We start from the raw sequence: 20,880 nt of genomic DNA on the forward strand, positions 1-20,880 counted from the left end.
ATTGAATTAAAAAAAAATTCATAAGATAATAAAAGCTTGGTTTGTAGTCTGATAAACCTATTTATATTTATGTAGGGAATATTAAGTTTATTTATTTCTTAAAATAACTGGAGTAACAAAGTTGAACATTGAGCTATTGAATGCAGTCAACACTGGGATGTTTGTAAAAGAAATTGAGAAAATAGAATATGATTATTTGTCTTGTTGTTGTGCTATATAGAAAGCATACAAATGCCATAATTTTAACTTCTTTCTCCCCTCAAAACAATAGATACCTACCAAATATACTTTCAGAATCTGTTGATCAATTGCACCACCAAGTGGTCTCTATGTGAAGTTTTAAATTTATGATGGAATTTATTACCAACCAAAACCTGAACCATTGTTTAATATAAAAATAATAATATGAATAAATTGGATAGAAGTGAGCAGTAGTAAGGAATTCTTGAGCAGTTGTAATGTCACATATATTAACCAAGTATTTATAAATGAGATTCATTTACATGATGCCCATATTATATGATGTTGTAGTAAAGTGTCCCAGCACTTAACCACTTAATATAATAAATAGCTAACTGTACATTATTGGTTGGAGTTAAGGTTATTTGATAAACCTACCTGTATATTACTCTAAAGCTTATGCTAAGAAAATATTAATATTGAATTAATCTGATGTCATATGTTGCATATGTTACGTAAGGGATAATGTACACCCAGCCGGTTGTTATCGCAGAATAAACCCCGACAGAGTGATCAGGACCCTGACGCGAAGCGGAGTTGACTTCCCACACGTAGTAGAACAGTCCCACGATGATGCAGAGACCTTGGCTCAGTCCTGAAAGCACTCAACAGACATATGATAATACACAGAGACAGCACATAAGCTCCTTCTACGTAGCAGCCCATTCAGACTTCCCTTCCTCTGATACTCCATACAATATTCACAGAAAGCTCTTACTTCATCCAGTTGCCACGCCACCACCAGGTGGGGGAAAGGGGTAATGAGTCACAGTCGGGTGTATATATATATGCAACAATCGCCCATCGTCACCAATCCACTTCCTCTAATGGGGAGGGATCACTGACAACATTGGCACAGCACAACACTACAATTCATCAGGTGTACACACGTCAAAAAGACTTACCCACTGCACTCCACACGCTCACGGTGAATTAGGGTCAGGATCACCAAGTTGGGCCGGAAAATAGGTCCTGGATAGTGAAAAGGGTCGGTGCAGAGGATGACCATATGAAAATGTCAAGACCACGACCTTTCAGCACACTCTTCCTCTTTTCAATACATTTCCGGTGATTTCTCAGTGTAAACAATCTCTTCAAGGTAATAATAATACATATCAACACAATTACTTCAAAAGGAATGCTTCAAACACTTAACTCTGCGTTTTCTTCAGCCCAGTACTCTGTTTTGACTTTGCCCAGCCTGTAATATCCACCTCAATACGTCCCTCCAACCCACCGATCGCTCCATCTCACCCACGGCGTTTGCCGGAATAAACTTCACCCTCCTCCTTCTCCCTCCCCCTCCCTCCTCCTCCCTCCCTCCTGTGAAAAATGTGGAGGTGTGAAATGTATATTATGAGAAAATGTATGTTTTTTTGACCTTGGATGCATGTAAACATGATGTAAGAAACCTCCAAAACAAAATCTTTTAACCTTTAAAATAGCATAGGAGGAACTTTCAACAGGTGCATGTGCAATAATTGTTAAGGTTCAGTGAACAAGCATGAAGTTAAACAATTAAAAAAAAAATTGTACAGCTTATTTGGGTTTTTACAAAAACCTTAATTTTTTTTTTTTTAACTCTTTACAAAACAAGATACATGTATACACATTGAAATAAAATCCACACCAAAGTCAGTCTAATTAACATGTTTTTAATCTCAAGGGTTGTTAAAGGAATGTTGACACAGATAAAATGTACAAATAATTTCTGAGATAATTTGGATGGGATATGGAAATGGGATATATGCACACACTTGAGTGTGTGTGTGTGTGTGTGTGTGTGTGTGTGTGTGTGTGTGTGTGTGTGTGTGTGTGTGTGTGTGTCTCTTCGTCTTCACAAACATGTATTAAATGCAGCATTTTTACATTAAGCCACTGAAAATATTTAATATTCATGGGTTTGACTGTAATCTTTTACATCAACATTTCGTTCTACAAAACATCTGAAATCAAATAACAGAAGTCATTCTTAAAATCAAACTCAGTTACCACTCAGTTTATGTTCTGTTATTTTGTGTATCACCTGAAGGAAACAACCAAATAAATATATTAATAAATGCGCAGAGCACCAACATGACTATTTCAGGTTCTGAAAGCGAGACAAACTATACTCACAACTTTTGTCAATCTGTAGATTCCCATTAGAACACGACAAGTCCACAAACGCTCTCATCTCACTTCCAGTATTCCATCCATCTGTACAGTTAAGTCTATACTTGTTGGCATGTGCTATATAGACCTTTTCTGTAGGGAGCATTAAATTGTACTTCTCAACTATGTCATTAACTTCACAAGGCCCTATGACAGAGACAGCATCCAGTGAAAAACACTTCAAAACAATTAGAAAAACAGAGAGAATTCATTTCTGACTGAATGACTCACTCAGACATTTCGGAGGAGTCTCCCATTTTCCATCCACGCACTTATACGTTTCCTGTTGCTTGTCCAGCACATAGTAAGACTGGCAAGTGTAAGATACCTCTGTGATCACGTTTTTTTCCGTCTTCTTGATGATGCTGTAGTCTCCATTCTGAAGATATGGCGGTATTGGACAGATCCCACCTAAACAAATAAAAACAAATAAAAATAAGTCTGTGGGCAGTGATAACTCGTTTCTGTGTTCTCTTCTTTTGGTGGTCAGCATGGACACCCTGACTGGTCTGCAGTTATGCAGCCCCATACGCAACAAACTGCGATGCAATGTGTGTTCTGACACCTTTCTATCTGAACCAGCATTAACTTCTTGAGCAGTTTGAACTGCAGTAGCTCATCTGTTTGATTGGGCAACACGGGCCAGCCTTCGCACCCCACGTGCATCAATAAGCCTTGGCCTCCCACTATCTTGTCACCGGTTCACTGAAGACCAGGAAAAACCCACAAGTGCTGCAGTTCTGAAGATGCTCTGACCCACACTCTCAAAATAAAGAGTACAAAATTGTACCTTTTACGGTACAAGTGGCTGTCACTGGCGCTCTACTCTTATGGGTACATTAGTCAGGGGTAGGCAAGTTCAGTCCTAGAGATCAGGGCTGCATTTCCCGATAACGTTGTCTCTTAGAGCGCTACGAAGACTCTAAAGGTTTAACTTAACTGAAGGTATACCATTTCTAGGTGTGTTCCCCGAACTATACCTTAGTAGGTCGCTTAAGGTATACCTTCTTAAGTACGACGTTAGCGGGTGCTGTCCGTGGCGGCGGTGCTGAATTGGCTTATATCGATGGCTCAATAATCGATTATTTACTCTATTCAGGGGCTGTTTCACTGCGTTATGCGAAAAAATTATGTTCTTTATAAAATAAGCACTTCAGAAATAGTTGAACTTTCATTTATCATAAAAAATTGCACCTACATTTTACATAATTCTGAAATGAGTGCATGAACAAGCAATCTCATGCTCAACCCCATCATGAGCATCACGCGTCATTTAAGTTATTACAATATATTTTCCACAGTGTCTTGATTTACTCCACAACCAGGGATGATTGCCCATGTAGCAGCTGCATCACATTATTGTGTAAAAAACTAAATTATATTATTAGATGGCCTAGTCAATAAAAACGCAACACGCAAAACATATAATCAGCTGATATGGCGGAGAAAAAAGAAAGAAAGAGAAGAGCCGCCAGCAGCTGATTTTAGGGCTGAGGGAGTAGCTGTCCCTCAGCCCTAAAATCCAACAACAAGTAGCTCCAACAAGATCTAAAAGCTGCTGAATTTGCTTTCGTGGTAGGTGAAATTTCTTTTAATAGCAGCTTCTGACATGGTAGCCAGGGGACTAAAGTTTTCATGTATGAAATAGTGCACATACACTAAATGGCTCTGCGGACGGCGCCGTTTTTGATTTAGCACAATTCTATTCGCTGCCTCCCTGCCAATGTTTGACTAAACCCTCTTCCACAATCATTCCCTTTAAATAGGCTCCTAAGCCTTTCCTGTCTAATGGTTAGCCAGGTGATGTACCTTTGGATAATAATATCATTAAAAAGCTAACAACCATCAGTGTTTGTAATGACATTTTTTATGACAATTTTAATCCTTGCATAAAAAAAACAACAACAATTCAATTAGCCTTATTGAACACTGGGTGTATATTGCAACTTCGGAATTATATTCGTATAGACTGACATATAAAGCAGTCTATTGACAGTGGTGGCCACTAGTGGAATGAACTGTTAATAGTGATAAGGTATAGCTAAGAGTGGTCCAGACCAACCTTACGAAAGTATGACTTAAAGAAGGTATTCTTAACTAAGTTCGTTTCGGGAAACACATATTAACGTTAAGGGATACCTTAAGGTATAACTTAAGAATGACACAGAGTTAAGAACGTTTCGGGAAATGCAGCCCTGATGTCCTCCAGAGTTTAGCTCCAACCCTATGAAGCCACCACAGTATAAAACTCATTGCTCCCAGCATGCATCACAGAATTAAGTATGTCAACATTGTTGTGATTCGTATGCTGATTCCTGATATCTAAACTCATCCTCTCTTAGAAATTAAAAATAAATAAATAAATTAGAACATCTAATCTGTGGCAAGAAAGTTTTGTTGGTAATACATCTTTATTATTATTTTTATTCAGTGATGAGTTCAGTCAAACATTAATCTTTATGATACATTTTGTTTATGGTTTATTTTGTTTTGAATGATTATGTGCTTTGTTTACACTGTAGCAAAAACCACAAACTTACTAAAATACAAGTCAAACTGCCCAACTAAAGGACACACTGATCTCCATAGTGGTGACCAAACATTTTTTTTCAATACAACACCACAATCTAAACCTCTGTTAATTCTCAATAAAAGCTTTTATAGATGTCTTTCAGGGTTGGAACCAAACTCTGCAGGACAGAAAATCACCAGACCGAACTGAAGAAAACAATGGTATAGTTGTACCTTAAGGACCAATTTTGTACCTTTAAAGGTACAGTTATATGTTTTGTTCCTGAAGAAACGAAATTGTACCTCCACTGTACCTTTTTTTTCTGAGAGTGCAGTCGTCTAGCCATCATAATTTGGCCCTTGTCAAACTCACTTAAATCCTTACGCTTTGCCCATTTTTCCTGCTTCCTGTACATCAACTTTGAGGAATGTTCACCTGCTGCCTAAGATCTCCCACCCACTAAAAAGTGCCATGATAAAGAGAGAATCAGTGTTATTTACTTCACCTGTCAGTGGTCATAATGGTGTGTGTGTATATTTTATGGCTCTAATGGTTCTCTGTAAAAAATCAAACTATGCTGTTCTCCACCCATGGTTTGACATGCACTTGCACCTTGGTTGATCTTGGATGATATTTTACATTTGATTACTTTATTCATTTTCTATGCCTGAAAACGCTTCGGTTACTAACGTAACCTCGGTTCCCTGAGAAGAAGGAACGAGTATTGCGTTTGCTAACGCTATGGGGAATTCCTTTCCTCAAGATATTGAAGAAAAATGTATCCTAAAAATGTACCTTATAACTCGCAGTGCAGCTGCAGAGCTCTCAGCAGGAAGCTACTGCGTGCTGATTGGCTGTGCCGCTGCAACTGCAGCAACCTATGGCGAGGTCGCTGGGCGGGACGGACCAATCAGGTCCCACTAAATTCCCGCCACCAGGGGCAAACAGAATTTGCACAGCCAAGGGTATATAACTCCCTGTCTCGCCAGGTTAGTCAGGTTAATCGGCTGAAGGACTCCTGAGAAGCAAAAGCACGACAGCAAACGCAATACTCGTTCCCTCTTCTCAGGGAACCGAGGTTGCGTTAGTAACCGAAGCGTATCTCGTATTGCGTTTGCTAACGCTATGGGGAACCAATGCAAAACGCTGTACTTGCTTAAGGCTCTGAAGCCCGGAGACACCATACCTAAGACAACCTAATTGAGCCGGTAACATGAATTCTCAGTATGAGCCAGATCTGAGTCGGGCCGTTTAATGAGAATAACACATAAGATGTGTAGTAATAGAGATGTATATATATATATATATGTGTGTGTGTGTGTGTGTGTGTGTGTGTGTGTGTGTGTGTGTGTGTGTGTGTGTGTGTGTGTGTATGTGTGCGTAGACCACACGTAGTCGGGCCAAGAATAATGAATGACTATACAGTGAGTCGTAAGGTGAATGGTTATGACATATACAATTACTTAACCTAGGCCAGATTATCGAGCCTAAGGGTCAACGTCTCACACAGCAAGAAGCCCAGCCTGCAAGGCAGGAACATCTAAATGATAAAATCTGATTAAAGTGGATGGCGAGGCCCAGCCTGCACAGATATCATTCAGGGAAATGCCAGTAGACCAAGCCCATGAAGAGGCCATGCCTCTAGTAGTATGGGCTTTGATGCCCAACGGGCAGCTGAGATTTTTAGACTCATAAGCCAGCGAGATAGCATCAACTATCCATCTTGACAGGGTCTGCTTTGTAACTGCACACCCGCGGGTGCGGCCACCAAATCACATAAAGAGCTGTTCGGTTTGCCTGATAGCAGCGGAACGCTCTATGTAAATTCTCAGTTCTCTGACGGACAGAGCAATTTAGCGTCTTCCTCATCTGACGATGATGAGAGTGCTACAAGTGAAATTACCTGTGCCCTGAACGGGGTCAAGAGCACTTTAGGTACATATCCATGCCTTGGTTTGAGGATGACTTTAGAGTCGTTTGGCCCAAATTCCAGACAGGATGCGCTCACTGAGAGCTCGTGCAGGTCGCCCACTCGCTTAACTGACACGATAGCTAGCAGAAAATCGGTCTTGAGTGACAAGAGCTTTAAGCTCACCGATTGCAGAGGTTCGAATGTCGAGCCCTTCATAGCCTCCAGGACTGTAGACCATATAGTCCCATATGGTAGACCATATGGTCCCATATATGGACTGAAGGGGGGAGAGGTGGGTGCAGCCTTCTAGCCCCTTTAAGGAAGCGAACGATAAAATCGATCTTCCCCAGTGACAGTCCGTTCACTTGAATATGGTGTGCATCTATAGCGGCCACATAGACTTTGAGCGTGGAGGGGGAACGACCCGCTTCCAGTAGCTCTTGTAAAAAAGTGAGCATTTCTGATATTTCACAATTATGTGGGGTCAGGCTTTGTGCTTTACACTAGCCCGAAAAAACTGACCATTTGCCTGAATAGAGCTGCCTGGTTGCGGGGGCTCTAACTTCAGTAATAGTGTTTAATACATTTTCAGAGAGGTTCTCATGTATCCGTTGATGGGCCAGACATGAAGAGACCATAGATCGGGATGGGTATGCCAGATCTGCCGCTTCGCCTGCATGAGGAGGTCTCTCCTCAGCGGAATCGGCCATGGAGCTGTATCTGACATTTGACTCAGCAGTGAGAACCATGGTTGATTCCTCCACAGCGGGGCTATTAAAAGCACAGCGCATTTGCTCTCACTGATTCTCTCTACGACCTGAGGTAGCATTGAAACTGGGGGAAAGGCATAAAGAGGGAGGTTGGGCCATTCATGGGACAACGCATCCCGTGCTTGGAGAAATATGTTGGGCATTGAGCATTGTCTTGTGAGGTGAAAAGATCCACTTTTGCCTCTCCAAACCTGCCCCAAATTGTCTGAATTTTATGTGGGTGAAGAGACTACTCTGCTGGGGACACTTTGCCTCTGGACAGCATGTCTAGACCCAAATTCAGGATGCCTGGCCCGTGAATCGCTCTCAGCGAGCTCAGGTTGTGCTCTGCCCATATTAGGACTTTTTCCGGCATTGTGTGCAGATCGCTCAGATCTCAGACCGCCCTGGCGATTTATGTACGTTACCACTGACCTGCTGTCCGTTCGGACTAGGACAGGTTGGTGCTTTATGTACAAAGGCAAAGCTCTTAGCGATTACGTGACTGCTTCCATCTCCAGACAGTTTATGTGAAGGCTCTTCTCCGAGTCTGACCAGAGACTGGAGACTGGCCTGCCCTCGTGAAGGGCTCCCCAACCTAGGTTGGATGCATCTGTCAAGATAACTTTCCACTTCGTAACAGTGCCCAAGCTCACGCCCGTCTGATAACAGACAGGATCTTTCCAAGGAGCCAGAGCCAACATACAGCTGTGATCTACCTTGATTTTCAATCGGCCCGAGAGCCATGCGTGAACTGGAACGCGGCGATTCAGCCAGCGAATGTGTAACAGACCTAGTCTGAGAACTGGTGCCGCCGAGGCCATGAGACCCAACACCCTCTGAAAGTGTTTGTGCGGAGCAAATGCACCGGACCTGAGTGAACCCACTCGGTTCTGAACAGAGAGCATGCGCTGTGACGTCAGTCGCGCGTTCATCTGCAGTGAGTCTAACACTGTTCCCAGAAACGAAATGTTCTGTGTGGGAGACAATGAGTTTTTCGCCATGTTGATTCTGAGGCCCAAACATTCTAAATGGTTGAGAAGCCAAGATCTGTAGTTCAATAACTGTGTCTCTGACTGGGCTATTATGAGCCAGTCGTCGAGATAGTTAAGGATTGCGGAAACCCGCACAAGGCTGTTGAGCTGGTTGCGCCGCCTTGGTTGGCTGGGCTGGTCCAGTCTTAGCGTGACGGCTAGCGGAGGAGTTGGAACGCTTAGGCAGGAAATGTTGCATTACCTGAGAAGCCTTTTGCGCCTTGGCGAAGTGTTCCGTGAACCCAACCACAGAGGGACCGAATAGTCCTGAAGGCGGCATGGGCGTGTCCAGGAAAGAACTCTTGTCCGCATCCTTCATGTCCATTAAGTTGAGCCACAAATGGCGCTCCAACACTGTCAAGTTGGCCATACACCTGGGCGAGCAAAGGTGTGCAGCGACGGCTTCCTCGAGGGAAGGAAGGGCTTTATATCCTTTTTTCTCAGCGCCATCGACCACCGAGAGTGCTGGAGAAAAAGAGGATTTGGTGCAAGAAGAAAATGGCGACTTCTGGGAAGAAGGGATTGGGCTTTTGAGTGGTCGGTTGAAGGCGGTTTTCGAAAAACCACTCATCTAGTCTGCTTTTCGTGGGCTCCTCGGGTTGTGACCAGTCAATGCTGAGGTCGTCCATGGCCTTTGAGAGCAAGCGTATGAGCTCAGCGTCCACTGAGGTCTTGCCGCCACTATGCAATCCGCGTTGATGTAGCGTGATCCGAGACGGTATCTGACCAGGTTTCCTGTACCTGAAACCTTTACACCCCTAATATATATTGTATCGTGTATAATATTTTTGATGCACCTATAGTCCATATTTGGGATTGATTGATCATAGATCTAGTTGGATTTGCTGCTGGTTAATTAAATGTGAATGCAAGATTTTGTGGGGGACTCACTTGTGCAGACAAATGTTCCGTTCCATTTTCCATTCTGACACATCAAAACTCCTTCTGCAGTTTTATTGTATGGTTCGTTGCACTTGTATGTCAGTATCTCAAAGTTGCTGTACACAGTTTTCTCCTCTGACAACGTCACAAATCGCAAGTTCCTTGTTGGTTGGGAACACTCAATTGTTCCTAGAGGAGTAATTTGATGCAAAATATATGAATGATACTGTTAGTTTTATAGAAATGTTTCCAAATATTTTCCAAACAGTAAACACAATCAGTTGATGGAATATGTCTGTACCCCCACATTGTGGATATGGGTAATTCCACCTCCCATCTGGCTGGCATTCAATTGCACGTTGGCCGTAAAACCTCATGTTGACATCAGTGCATTGAAAAACTAATATTTGTCCAGATTTATAAGGTGAAGTGATGCCTGGATGTCCAAACAGAATTTTTACATTTCTCAGTTCTTGCTCCTGGCAGGTCCCATCTGTATATAAGAAGGTCATTTATATTTAAATACTCAACAAAATGAACATTAGTGTATGTAGTGTCTGCCTTAATTTTTAATAAGAATACTATTTTTAATATAGGACACATACAATGATCAGGCATAACATTATGATCCCCTGTCAGGAAAAGTGAATAACAGTGAATAATCTCTTCATCACGGCACCTGGTTGTGGTTGAATATATTTGGCAGCAAGTGAACATTGTGTTCTCAAAGTTGATGTGTTAGAAGCAAGAAAAATGGTCAAGCGTAAGGATTCATGCGAGTTTGACAAGGGCCATATTGTGATGGCTAGACGACTGGGTCAGAGCATCTCCAAAACTGCAGCTCTCATGGGGTGTTCTCGGTCTGCAGTGGTCAGTATCTATCAAAAGTAGGGGTGTAACGATTCGTTTTAACAACGATTCGATTCGACTGAAATAAAACAGTACACATATTTAAAATTTTGTCTAAAAACTTACTGAATCAATTTCAAGTCACTGAATCGTTTTGGATCATATCGTTCTAAATGAACCAATAGCTGTGTCTCATTTCAGAAGGCTGCGTCCTCCGGAGGTTGCATTTGAAGGGTGCATACGTCATAAGGCCGTCTCATTTCAAAAAAGTGAGTAGGACACTCCAAATGCGACCTTCGAATGCGTCGTTCTTTCACAGGAATTCGGAGTGTGCATGAGGTGTAGCCTTCACGGCTGAAGATAACCCACAATTCTTTGCGTCTCCGTTAACAATTTTTTTTTAATATTATATGAAAAAACGCCATCCCAGGCAGATATACATGCGAGCGTAGGTGTGTTGTTTAAAATAAGTAGTTCAAGCTTCTTCTTTTTTTAAGCTCTATTACCTCAAACTGATAAACAGGATTACAACTGTTTAGTGCATTTTAAACGTTTACAACAGTACATTGCTGTCAAGACAAAAAACATTTCATAGTCATTTTCAAGTTATAAATAATTTTCATACATATTCCTGCCGTGAGAGCGCAACGAGGCTGAACTTGTTGGCATAGCAACGTGATACTTCCTGCCTGTGTGTCCTACGAAGGACGTCTCATTTAATTCTGATTGAGGACACTCCGTATACTGCATCCTACACAGGACGTATCCTCCGGAGGACGCAGCCTTCGAAATTTAACGAAATGAGACACAGCTATTATTGTCCTTAAATCGTATCGACAACCTCAAATCGTGATACGAATCGAATCGTTGTTAAACGAATCGTTACACCCCTAATCAAAAGTGGTCCAAGGAAGGAATGCTGTTGAGCCAGCGACAGGGTCATTAGTGGCCAAGGCTCATTGATGCATGTGGGGAGTGAAGGCTGGCCCGTGTGGTCCGATTAAACAGACAAGCTAGACGAGTGGCCTCTTTCAGCAGGATAATACGCCCTGCCACAAAGCAAAAATTGTTCAGGAATGGTTTGAGGAGCACAACAACAAGTTTAAGGTGTTGACTTGGCCTTCAAGATCCCTAAATCTCAATCTAATCGAGCATCTGTGGGATGTGCTGAACAAAACAAGTCCGATCCATGGAGGGCCCATCTCACAACTTATAGGACTTAAAGGATCTTCTGCTAACACCCTGGAGCCAGATACCACAGCACACCATCAGAGGTCTTCAGGAACTAGTAAGGGCGGTTTTGGCAACAAAAGCAGGACCAACACAATATTAGGTCATAATGTTATGCCTGATCGGTGTATATTATTTAACTATTGCTTGGAAATGGTTCATCCAATCATCGTATCAGTTTTTCATTCTAGGTATGTATTCATAAGCTTATATGATACAGTAAAATCAAAACAACGTCAAGTTGTAACTTTCCATTGCAGGTCTGTATGTCTGTCCATTGGCCCTTGGAATCGCAAGTGATTTGTACCGGCTCCTCTGGTTCAAATCCAGGATGACATTTATATTCTATTCTTGTAGCGATTTTGTACTTTCTTCTCTGACCTCCCACAATCTCTGCCTTTGGGATTTTCGGTGGGTCACACATAATTTCTAGAAAACAAACATACACATAATCACAGGATTTATATTAAGTGACTTTGTGAGTAGTGAAGATTTAAAAACTTTACAGCAGAACATACCAACACACAGTGGTTTTGGTGTCCATCCATCTTGTGTGCATGTGGCCTTTGCTGCCATTTTATGATATCCAGTCGCACAATTGTAAGATTTTTTTGCATTCAAATTCAGTTTTCCACTGAAATAATATTCTGGTAGATACACATGCTGGTTCCGCGGAACTTCACATCTAAACTCTGAAAACAGATGTACATGCACAGCAAATTACTGAGGGATAAAAACCTGGTGTTGGGCATCTAGTGATAAAATCTGGTGTTAATTTACAAATATTATATGCTTTATCACTTGTTTAGTGATAAAGCACAGTGTTTCCTTTGGGTGATAAAGCACAGTGTTTTCTTTGGGTGTTAACAATCAACATCTGCGCATGTGCAGAGCATTTTAAATTTCCCAGCTCATCCTTCGGTCTCTCCATCTTTATGGATTTCCCTGCACACACAACGGTTACAAGGACAAGGTATAGTATAGTATTATTATCTTATCAACTTGTGATTTATTAATGAGCTTGTATAATGAGTAACGTAGCCGATGTGGTTGACTTAACTCTGTTAGCGTTTTTTTTTTTTTTTTTTTTTTTTTTTTTTTTACCTCAGTTTAAATTTAGCGCGCTTTTGATCCGCCATTCAGTTTAACATAACTGAATAACCCCCACTAACACACTAAATTCGTTAATGGAGGACGAGATTTACGTAAGTGACTTAATTTCGTTGTACTAATTTTGTAATAATGTAGCAGCATTAACATTATGTGTCATTTTTTAACTCACTGGACTTGGATAGTTATTTCTTCTCATTTGGCATAACGTTAAATATCTTTAGGGCTTCCAACCTTTATAAGACCGTTTATATCTTTCACCCCGTAACTACGAGTTAATTCTGGTGTTTTGAAATGTCATTCAAATGAGAAAGCAGATGTTAATCAAATGAATTAATTGCTCTTAATTTTTTTTTCTTGTGTGACGCCGGGGCTCGATCCCTAGCCGAGCACCCACGGATAGCACGGTCCATCATTGTCGGCGCTGCGCATACTGATCGGCCTGCAACATTTTGAGAGTGAAATGCTCTGTGTGTTCTAGCAATCTTCTCGTTGTACTTTGATAACATACGCCGACCATTCTGTACAGCGCTCCAAAATGTCGAAAACATCGTAGGACACGCTTTTCTTCATGAACTGCTTCAGTCAATATATAGAAACTCAAGATCGAGTATGAGTGTGCAATGTCGTGGAATGTATACGCCAAAACTCATTTTGGCGTGCATATGATACGCTGTTTTTTGCGTGCATATGATACGCAATTTATGGCGTATTATACATACGAACACCCCACCCCACTACCCTAAACCTACCCAAGAGAGCGTGTCATATATACGCCATAAAGTGCGTATCATATGCACGCCGAAATGAGTTTTGGCGTATACATTCCACGACATTGCACACTCGTACTATTTGACATTTTTCGTCTTATTTTGTATTACTTGAGCAGACATGCATTAGTGCCCTTCCATGCGCGGTTTTTTCTGTACAACTTAGTTCTAGCCTTTTCTAGTTGTAGCATTGTAAATCTGTAACAGTAGTGACCTGATTATTTTGAGTCTTTTAGCTTGCTTTCTTAAGACCACAATCTATGTATGCCCTTGGCATTTTTACTCTACAAACCTAAACGATCCTGAAAGGAAGACAGGCTATGTAAGTATCTCTACTTGTTGATTGAAGATGTTTGAAACTTTAAATCTTAGATTTTTTTAATGTGTTTGTTTTAACCAAATTTGTCTCTTTAACAGGAACGATACTATGTGTTTGGATCATTTTGAGGAGCGCTATCAACGCCAAGATCGTGGGATTGATGAATTGGGAAAGCAAGAACTGACAAAATGTAAAAATGTCGCTTTGGATAAAATCATCTGCCAAATGTAAATGTATTAATTTATAAAGGAATAGTATTTTTTATCAGAATGAATTACAAACCAGACAGTTTTTTAACATTAAGGTTGATTTAATATATACAATGTTGAATTTTTGTATTTTCAATTAAAACATTACTTGAGGAATGTTTCTTTGTTTAATCTTGTTTGAAACGCTGTAGAGATTTATCATGGTAAGATGTTATAGCATTGGAGTATAACAAGAAATTGTTTTATTCAATTGTATGTGTGACAACAATGGCTTTACTGTAGCGATTCCCGGGGAAAGCAAGAACTGACAAAAATGTTTTTTTTTTAATTAAAAATGGTATTGAATGCAGTGTAAGTCGCATTGGATAAAAGTGTCTGCCAAATACATAAATGTAATGGAATTGATATATTACAATTTCAATAAATATTCAAATCAATTTGTAGTCACTTGATTTTTTGGGGGAAAAAAATAAAATAATATATATAAATTGTTTTAAATGTCATTCACAGTGCCATTTTAGTATTTAAGTATTTACATTAAATAAACATTAAATACACTGGGTGTGTGAGATTAATCACCATAAAGTGTTAAATGTACACTTATGAGTAATACATTTCTCAACACCTTGAGTGACTAAAAAGAAACACTAACACAGTGTTTGTATAACGAACACTTTCGTCAGTGTTGTTTTAACACTAGCAAAGATGGACCTGTATGTTCACCCGGAAAGTGATAATTTTAACACCCGTGGTGATAAATCTCCCAACATGATTTTTGCTGTGTGCTTTTGATAATATACAATGAATTCAGCATCAAATCCACAAGTGTTTCTCTACATTCTTACCCTCACAAGGTGGCTTGTAATCCCACTTCCCATTATTTCTGCATGTAAATGTTTTAACCCCTTAAGTGTCACCCCCCTTTTTGAAAATATACATGAAAATTCACTATCCAAACTTAAATGGTTGCAATTCAAGAATGCTTTGGAATATAGACATAAGTTTGGTCTCATTTTAAAGAAGACAGTCAGCAGAGTATTGCTCAAGTGAAATCACTTCAAAAAATTTAAGTTTAAAAAAGTTATGGAAGTTTAAATGTACTGTAAATCAAATATACTGTACTAGATATTTAATATTTAATATAAAATATATGTTACAAAATAATGTGGACTCTAAAATTACTATCAAATCAAAGCCATATGTCTTATGAATTTGTGTTCCAAATTTGAAGTTGATATCACAAAAATTGAAGTTCCCATGAGATTTTGTTTAGGCGTTGTACCACAAATAGCCACCGGGTGTCATTGAAATTCCATTGATTTTTTTAATGCAATTTCCTGTGTCAAATGTATATATTTTTGTGTAAATATCACAAAACAGTTTGCAGATATAGAACCGTGAGATTAAGACCTTTCCGACGATATGCGTTTTGTCAAGATTAGAAAAGGTTTTTATTATAAATTAAATAAATATGTTAAATAAATATGAAACATGACGACGCCACTTGGGGAGGAGCCCGCTGGAATAATTTAGAGCACCGTTTCCATGGTAACGCAAGGTCCGATTTCAAATCGGTTTGCACAGGATGAATCTTGAGTTCGTAAGCTTTCGAATGATATATAGTTTGTCAACATTAGATCAGGACAAATATAGGATATATTGTTTTAAACATGCAGTGGCAAATGGGCCCACCGGTGGGCCAGTGACACTTAAGGGGTTAAGGTTGTAAATGTCATGGTTTTTGACAGGGCAGAAAAATTTTTTTTTATTTAACCTTTATTTAACCAGGTTAGTTTCATTGAGATATAGAATCTCTTTTTTAAGAGAGACCTGGCCAAGATAGCAGTACAAATTAAATCACACAATCACAAAAACAAAATAATAAAATAAAATGAAAAGACAAGTCAAGTACATTTCAATTAAATAAAAGTGGCATTAATTAAAACATTTGCATGTGTGGATGGAGTCATGGGCTGTGTTCGAAATCGCCCTCTATACCCTTAAATAGGGCACTATTTGAGGGGACAGCCATTTGTAGTGGTGTCCAAAACCATAGTGGACGTTTTTGAGTGCCCTAATTCAATCCCACAATGCACCGCAATAATGAGTGTACAGGTGTAGTACGAGCAATGGAGGAAGAGGCTCATTTGATGCAGCAGCGCTGCGCAGACCAATCGGCTCATAAATACCGCGAGAGCGTTTCGAGAGCAAACGACTCCTTATGCTTTTGAATCGCTCTCACTCTCAACGCACTGTGAGAGTCGCGCGCTGAACGAATTACCGCTGTCCGATTCACCCTGTATACCCTCATTCATTCCCCAATACTCCACTAGTTCACCTAAAGGAGTAAACGAAAACGAGTGAGCGAATTCTGACACTAAAGGCGCCGGAGATAATGTAGTTTAGTTTGAAATTTGCTTGTTTGTTTGTTAAAATAAAATGAATGCACAGTGTGGTGATTGATTTTTTTCACACGCAGACATGCTTATACCTTTTCCTAAGAGAACAGCTGCTGCGTCATGTTGTGCTTTTACGAAATATTATTTTAAACTGTTCTTCAAATGATAGAATTGAGAGAACAGCGAAATTAAGAACCTTTAATACATCAGCTGAGGCGTCCTATTCTCTTATACAATGGTCATGCATGTCACGTCACAGACAAGGGAAAATGGTGCGAGGACTCGTGCAGGAGAATGATAATTTATTAGCAAAAACAAAACATAAAACTCAAAACAACAACCCACGAGGGGGGAAAACACAAAATAGAATAATAAAATACAAACTTAAACAAACCAACAGAATCACGGGGAGGACGGAAGACGCAGACATTACACAAGGATCCAACACAGACTGACAAACACAAGGAGCTTATAAAGGGAAGAAATCAAGAGGGAACAGGTGGGAGAAATCAAACACTAATCAGATAACAAGGGGGGAGGGATCATACAAATACATGAGCACATGCTCAGAATGACAAAACCCACATGTGCACACAGGACAGGCATGTGACACTACCCCCTCCTTAAGGAGCGGCTACCAGACGCTCCACTAGGGACGGGAGGGACAGACCAGGGAGGGACGGGAGGGACAGGCCAGGGCGGGACGGGAGGGACAGACCAGGGCGGCATGGGAGGGACAGACCAGGGCACGGGAGGCACAGACCAGGGGGGCACGGGAGGGACGCACCAGGGCGGGACGGGAGGAAAAGGGGAAACAGACAATGCCTCAGGGGCGCAGGGAGAGCAGGACGCCTCAGGGGCGCAGGGAGAGCAGGACGCCTCAGGGACGCAGGGAGAGCAGGACGCCTCAGCGGCACAGGGAGAGCAGGATGCCTCAGGGGCGCAGGGAGAGCAGGACACCTCAGCGGCGCAGGCAGGGTGTCGGGGAAACTTCTCCAGTCCAGCAGTATCCACCGGCAATGGGACCCCCGGAATACGATCCGCCGGCAATGGGACCACCGGCACACGATCCACGGGCACAGGGACCACCGGAACACGATCCACCTGCACAAGGACCACCGGAACACAATCCACCGGCACAGGGACCACCGGAACACGATCCACCGGCACAGGGACCACCGGAACACGATCCACCGGCACAGGGACCACCGGAACACGATCCACCAGCACAGGGACCACCGGAACACGATCCACCGGCACAGGGACCACCGGAACACGATACACCGGCACAGGGACCACCGGAACACGATCCACCGGCACAGGGACCACCGGAACACGATCCACCGGAACTGGGACCACCGGAACTGGGACCACCGGAACACGATCCACCGGAACTGGGACCACCGGAACACGATCTGCCGGAACTGGGACCACCGGAACAGAGGGCAGGGGACCTGCAGGCATTTTCAGTTGACGAAGCGTGCCTGGAATTCGGGCCGGGTGACTCCCACATGATCCTGAGACCCCGGCCTGGATATGTGCCCAGCACTGATGACGCCGACGCCAGTAAGTCTGCCCTTTTCAGCCCAGACACTCATGTGCATGGTTCCCCCTCCGGCAACCCCCACATTTGTATTTCCACCATAAGCCTCCCTTGAGCAGGTGTCTTCCCTTGGCAAGCTTGCCACCTCATGGGGTTAAAAATCCACCTGCGGCTGGTACCCCAGTGATCTTCTGTATGCAGCCCTTAGCAGGTCATGTGTATGCTTAAGTCCTCCCTACGGGAAGGCATTATGGCGCATATCTCCACCTGGAATATGCCTCCCAGTGTACCTTGGTATCTCCTGTGTTAAGTGGAGGCCTTCGGCCGTACTAGTCATACACCAGGGCACTCGCGCTTGCACAGAGCACTGGAAGACAGCTGAGTGAGGTGTCTACATTGGGACCCCCATTCGTCAGTCACTGACGTTACTCGGAGTTACTGAACGAAAGGGAACGTCTCGGTTACGTATGTAACCCTCATTCCCTGAGGAGGGAACGGAGACGTAATGTCCCTCTGCCACTTTCCGCTGGAACGGGAGTTCAGCTTGGCTCCTCAGCAGGTAAACATAATGCGATCATGCCATGACGTTACATCTCCGTTCCCTCCTAAGGGAACGAGGGTTATATACGTAACCGTGACGTTTCCCAAACCAGCATGTAGATGCCAGGTCCTCCAATTTTCACCAAGTTTACCTCCCCAACACGAACATTTTGCAGTATCAGACTCCCTGTCCATGTTATATGAAGGTCTAAGCACTGTAACTTTACTACTAGTGTGACTTTTCATGTGTGACTGCCATGCTATGCGTGAAGACCGATTAACACAAATGGACACTGACGCATGGCAATGACCAGATTACAGAATATTTCTCAGACATTCCACAACCTGACAAAAGCCAATTCAACATGTTCAAACTGCAAAAAACAACAATCAACCATTTATTATTAACTCTTTATTAACTCGTGGAACCAAAGTGCAACAGTTTACTGAGCTTTTTTTTTTTTTTTTGTATTTTATATATTTGTATTCTTTGTATTTTAAAATTAACTTCTAAATGTCTGTTTACTTTGTTACTTGTTACTTTGTAACAGAAGACAAAAATGTACAAAACACACATAGCCTACTCATCTTTGTACCAATAAAATTTGCAACACTTTGTTTTATTACCAAATTATATGTAATATCTAATTAATTTAACTTACAGTGGAATGTTTTGCTCAACATGTTGTGATTCTGTGGCACGAGATCCTGAACATAATGTTTGATGGGATATACTTAGCCTTGAAGTGTGGGTTTAGTGTGCATTAAAGGCATAGTTAACCCAAAAATAAATATTACCCCATGATTTACTCACCCTCAAGCGATTCTAGGTATGTATGACATGGCGGTTTGGCGGAAGCTACACTGTGGCCGTCACTGGGGTGGTACCCTTTAAGGTAAATTTTTGTACCTCTAAATCAGGGGTAGGCAAGTTCAGTCCTAGAGAGCTGATGTCCTCCAGAGTTTAGCTCCAACCCTATTAAGCCACCACAGTATAAAACTCATGGCTCCCAGCATGCATTGCAGCATTAAGGATGTCACCATTGTTGAGATAGAGCAGTTTTTAAAATCTTTCACACTCTGTGTCCGATTCCCAGTGTATGGAGTGCCTGCTGTGAACATGCAAAAATGATTGGCAGTCTGCCAAGCATGACTGGCAGTAAGCACCTTAAAAGCTTTCTGATTGGCTAAACTGTGAGAGCTGCAGACTCTTTTAAGTTACTGACTGTCACCCTAGTCTATGTAAACGGTTTACGTCATCATTGCTCGATTTCTCAGGACAGTCATTTCAGTGATATTTTTCAGAGAGTAGAATTGCTCTCTTCAGGTCTTACTGCAACAATTGCTTACAGCACCTTTATGAATCAAATGAAAATAATGAAAACAGATTTTCAAGATAGCCTTCGCTCATAGACAGGGATAGAATTATCCCACTCATTCATTCTACAGTGAAGCCGATTAATTCTGCTTGCCATTTTGTATCTACATTATAAACACAAAGTATAAGTGTAAGCAGTGTCAAACAGGACAGATCTGAAATGTATAAATTAGTAAGGAGAAGGGAACAAATAAATACTTTTTCACATTTACCCTGTCTTGCAAGTATACTCCACTGTTGCTCCATAAGTGTAATCTCTCCCCTCTATACGTTTAAAGTCACCATTTGGTGTTTCTCCTGGGTGACCACATTTTTTCTCTGCAGAAATCAAACAAGTTTTACTTTGAAAGAGAACATTTAATTAAATGAGCAAAAATGATGTGGTCACCGTATTGACAATTTTCTTACTTGAGTAGCTTCGTGCAATGAACGTTAGCCATTGTCCATTTTTACACTTTAACCTATAAAAGCCAATATAACCTGTCTTGCAGTTCAGTTTCACTGTTTCATCATCATCATATGAAGCTTTTGTGACTGGTTCTATATTTTCATATGTAATGTCCTCTCGAAGACATTCTGACAAGCACAAACAAACGCACGCAAAGATGTACTGGTCAACACCAGCACTTAAAGTGCAACACACTTTAAAACCACTTAAGGTCACTTAAAAGTGTTGAAAGTGCACATAATATGCATGACATAGTGAAAATAATAAACTCACCTTGATCTTGTGCAAAGGTAACAGACAATAGGAAACAGGAAAAGCAGATGACTTGTACAGGAACTCTCATTTTCATCTCACAAATGACTAGCTATTGTTTTCTGGTTTTGGTCTCTGTTTGTATTTGAATGAGGGAGAAATCAAAAAGTTAATCATTTGCCAAAGTCAAAAGGAGGACTCTTTTATACCAGAGCACTCAGTGGCCGTGCACAAGAAATATTTCGATTAAAAGTTTTATCTGATGTTTACATTTGACAGCTGGACAAAACCAAAAGACTCTTAATCAAGCTTCTTGATTCACGTTTTCATGTCATACAATAACAGAAGAT

At 41.4% G+C, this 20,880-nt stretch overlaps 1 protein-coding gene across 1 annotated transcript; it reads right to left on the reverse strand.

Annotated features, from left to right (window-relative positions):
- Nucleotides 1-1,879: 1,879 nt before the first annotated feature.
- Nucleotides 1,880-20,671, reverse strand: LOC137040445 (complement factor H-like). The gene is made up of 8 exons (XM_067416088.1): nt 20,552-20,671; nt 12,081-12,254; nt 11,815-11,991; nt 9,785-9,976; nt 9,493-9,672; nt 2,626-2,805; nt 2,359-2,541; nt 1,880-2,266 (listed from the first exon to the last, which is right to left on the reverse strand). Exons 1-8 carry the CDS (start codon nt 20,625-20,627, stop codon nt 2,241-2,243), a joined length of 1,188 nt encoding a protein of 395 aa, XP_067272189.1. The 5' UTR covers nt 20,628-20,671; the 3' UTR covers nt 1,880-2,240.
- Nucleotides 20,672-20,880: the final 209 nt, after the last annotated feature.

The sequence above is a fragment of the Pseudorasbora parva genome, chromosome 14 (genome assembly GCF_024679245.1).
Source record: "Pseudorasbora parva isolate DD20220531a chromosome 14, ASM2467924v1, whole genome shotgun sequence".
Classification (NCBI taxonomy): Eukaryota; Metazoa; Chordata; class Actinopteri; order Cypriniformes; family Gobionidae; genus Pseudorasbora; species Pseudorasbora parva.

Bases quoted from the DNA above. Each gene is read 5' to 3' on its own strand.
- LOC137040445 (XM_067416088.1), bottom strand. From the start codon at position 20,627: ATGAAAATGAGAGTTCCTGTACAAGTCATCTGCTTTTCCTGTTTCCTA. The intron at 12,255-20,551 runs GTGAGTTTATTA...ATCTGTTTTCAG, and splicing joins TACCTTTGCACAAGATCAAG to AGTTTAGATGTGAAGTTCCG. The intron at 2,267-2,358 runs GTGAGTATAGTT...TGTTTCCTTCAG, and splicing joins TCTACAGATTGACAAAAGTT to GTGATACACAAAATAACAGA.